At 47.2% G+C, this 2,476-nt stretch overlaps 1 protein-coding gene across 1 annotated transcript; it reads left to right on the forward strand.

The window, feature by feature from the left end:
• The first annotated feature begins 1,329 nt into the window (after positions 1–1,329).
• On the forward strand, positions 1,330–1,782 carry LOC107037456. The gene has a single exon (XM_015256022.1). The coding sequence runs from the start codon at positions 1,330–1,332 to the stop codon at positions 1,780–1,782; it is 453 nt and encodes a 150-aa protein (XP_015111508.1).
• Positions 1,783–2,476: the final 694 nt, after the last annotated feature.

The following is a 2,476-nucleotide window of genomic DNA, read 5'->3' on the forward strand; positions in this document are numbered from 1 at the left end:
CTCATTCAGATCCTTGATCTCGAGATCTTCCGGTGGTCCTTTACTAAGAACATTGGCATCATCTCCTAAAAGCTCGGCTATGGCTTTGTATAAGTCCGTACCTTTGTCCTCCTTGTCTTTTGCAAGGATGATCAGCATATCCCCAGTGGTCGTTCTGCGGATCTTGTCAACGCAATCACGAGCCTATTCGGAAGGTATCTGCTGTTTAACTGCTTTGAGCATCTCTGGGTACTGCAGCTTGTCCTTCGAGCGAACAATCAGTGCATTTGGTCTCGCCGATGAATTTCCTTGCTTCTCGTTCTTCTTGGGCAGCCTCTTTGGCAGCTTCGCTTTCTGTCTCTCCCTTTTACTCTTAACCTGTTCCCATTCCGAGGACTTTGCAGGTGGATTCTCCCTCTGGCTCTGGGCGTGAGCGGCCTCCCGCTCTTCCTTTTTCTTCTTGGGGTCCCGGGTGTCCGTCGGTGGTGACTCTCGCGACTTTCGTTTCGTCCTGAAAGTCTTGAACTTATTAGAGAGAGCAGAGCTCTCATCTTCAAGTTCAGAGTCTATCTTAGTCGCGGTACCTTCGGAAAGTGTCCGCGTTCGCCCCAAGAGTAGGGATAGAGTTCTGATAGAGTTCACCATCTATCGAGCATGAGCGTTGATGCTTCTCTTTCCCTTCATGTAGGTGATCAGGTCGGCAATGGGCTATTCATGCCTATCCCACATTCTTTTCTTCAACGTGACCTCGTCACTTGGTCCAGATTTTTGAACCACGTTGTCCTGCTTCTTGACTTCATTTTGTGTGTTTAGTAAATTATCCATCATGTTCCCATGAGTACCTAGGGAATTATAACGGTCCACCCCAAACAGAGCCCCGGTTGCTGATTTAAGGCCACTGAATACACCTGGGGTAGGACCTGGTACCCCAGGGACCACCGTTCGTGACGTCAACTACCCCTGGCGCTTTCCAGAACTCGGCACGGTGAATACCTTGACATTGGGGAGGCTGATTGCAGGTTTTGACTCTTGAGCTGTTGTTGCGGCCCATCCCTACGCTGTATGTGTGAGTGTGTGTGTGTGTATGTATGCATGCATGTGGTCAAACTTTTATCCAACGATATCTACTGAAAAAATGAAGCGATTTCAATAATTTTGTTTTCAATCTATGTGTCTTCCCGTAATTGGTTGGTAATAATCAAGGGGTCCAACGACATCTCTCCCCAATTCCTCCCCTTGATTGAGCACTGCTTGACTTCCACATACTTCCAGTTCGCAGGAGAGTTCTATGAGCAAAAATCGGGAGCAGCAATGGGTTCTCCCATCTCCCCGATCATTGCAAATATATTCATGGAACACTCCGAGAACGAAGCTTTGAAGTCAGCAGCGCAGAAACCTGCTGTGTGGTTCAGGTATGTGGACGATACCTTTGTTATCTGGTCACATGGGAGGACTGGTCTCAACCAATTCCTGGAATTCTTGAATGCTCAGCATCCGAGCATCAAGTTCACCATGAAAATTGAGCAGAACGGATGTCTCCCATTTCTGGATGTCTCGGTTCGTTGTAATGAGGATGGTACTCTGAGTCATCAAGTATATCGCAAGCCCACCCACACAGACAGGTACCTCAATGCTGCCTCCCGTCAGCACCCCTCCCAGAAGAACTCTGTCATTAGCTCCCTAATGTACAGAGCTCTTACAATCTCCCAATCTTCCAACGTCAACAGCGAAGTTGAACATCTAGAGACAGCTCTGGCCAAGAATGGGTATAACATTCAACAAATTCGAAAGGTCAAAAGATAGCTACAGAGCAAGCTCTCATCTCCTCAAGGGGAGATTAATCCTGAAGAAAAACGGGAGAAACATGAAGTGGCGCTCCTCCCTTTCCTGAGAGGCCCCACTGAACGCATTAGCAGAGTATTCGGCGAACACAACATCCGAGCAATCTTTCAACCCCCAAAAAAGATTGGACAGATGCTGCCGAGTGCGAAAGATCGCAGACCGCCTCTGAGTACACCAGAAGTGTACGAGATCCCCTGCTCATGCGGAAAAGTGCACATTGGTGAAACCCGGAGGAAGATCAGTATACGGATCAAGGAACATCAACGGTGTTCGAAATACGGTCACTTACAACAGTCTGCACTTACTGAACATTGGATAGACACTGGACATAGGATCAAGTACGATCAAGCCAGAATGTTGGCCAAGTCTCAAGGATATTTCGAAAGGAAATACCGAGAAGGCTTGGAGATGTACGAAAACCTTAACAACCCCAACGGGGACAGAGGACATCAAGTGAACACTATTCGGAAAACCGTCCTGCCGATTTTTAACTTCCCGACCCGAAAGGAGGAAGTTATTGTCATGACCCCGAAAATGAAATGTTGAATTTCGATGATTTGTCCACGTTTCGTGACCTGTAGAGTCATCCTGAAACGTTTCTGAAGAAATGTATGTGTGTATGTGTTTTTTTTTCAGGTTTAAGGTACTCTTCAAA

This window comes from Diachasma alloeum, unplaced genomic scaffold (genome assembly GCF_001412515.2).
Source record: "Diachasma alloeum isolate Michigan unplaced genomic scaffold, Dall2.0 Dall_scaffold_00242, whole genome shotgun sequence".
Classification (NCBI taxonomy): domain Eukaryota; kingdom Metazoa; phylum Arthropoda; class Insecta; order Hymenoptera; family Braconidae; genus Diachasma; species Diachasma alloeum.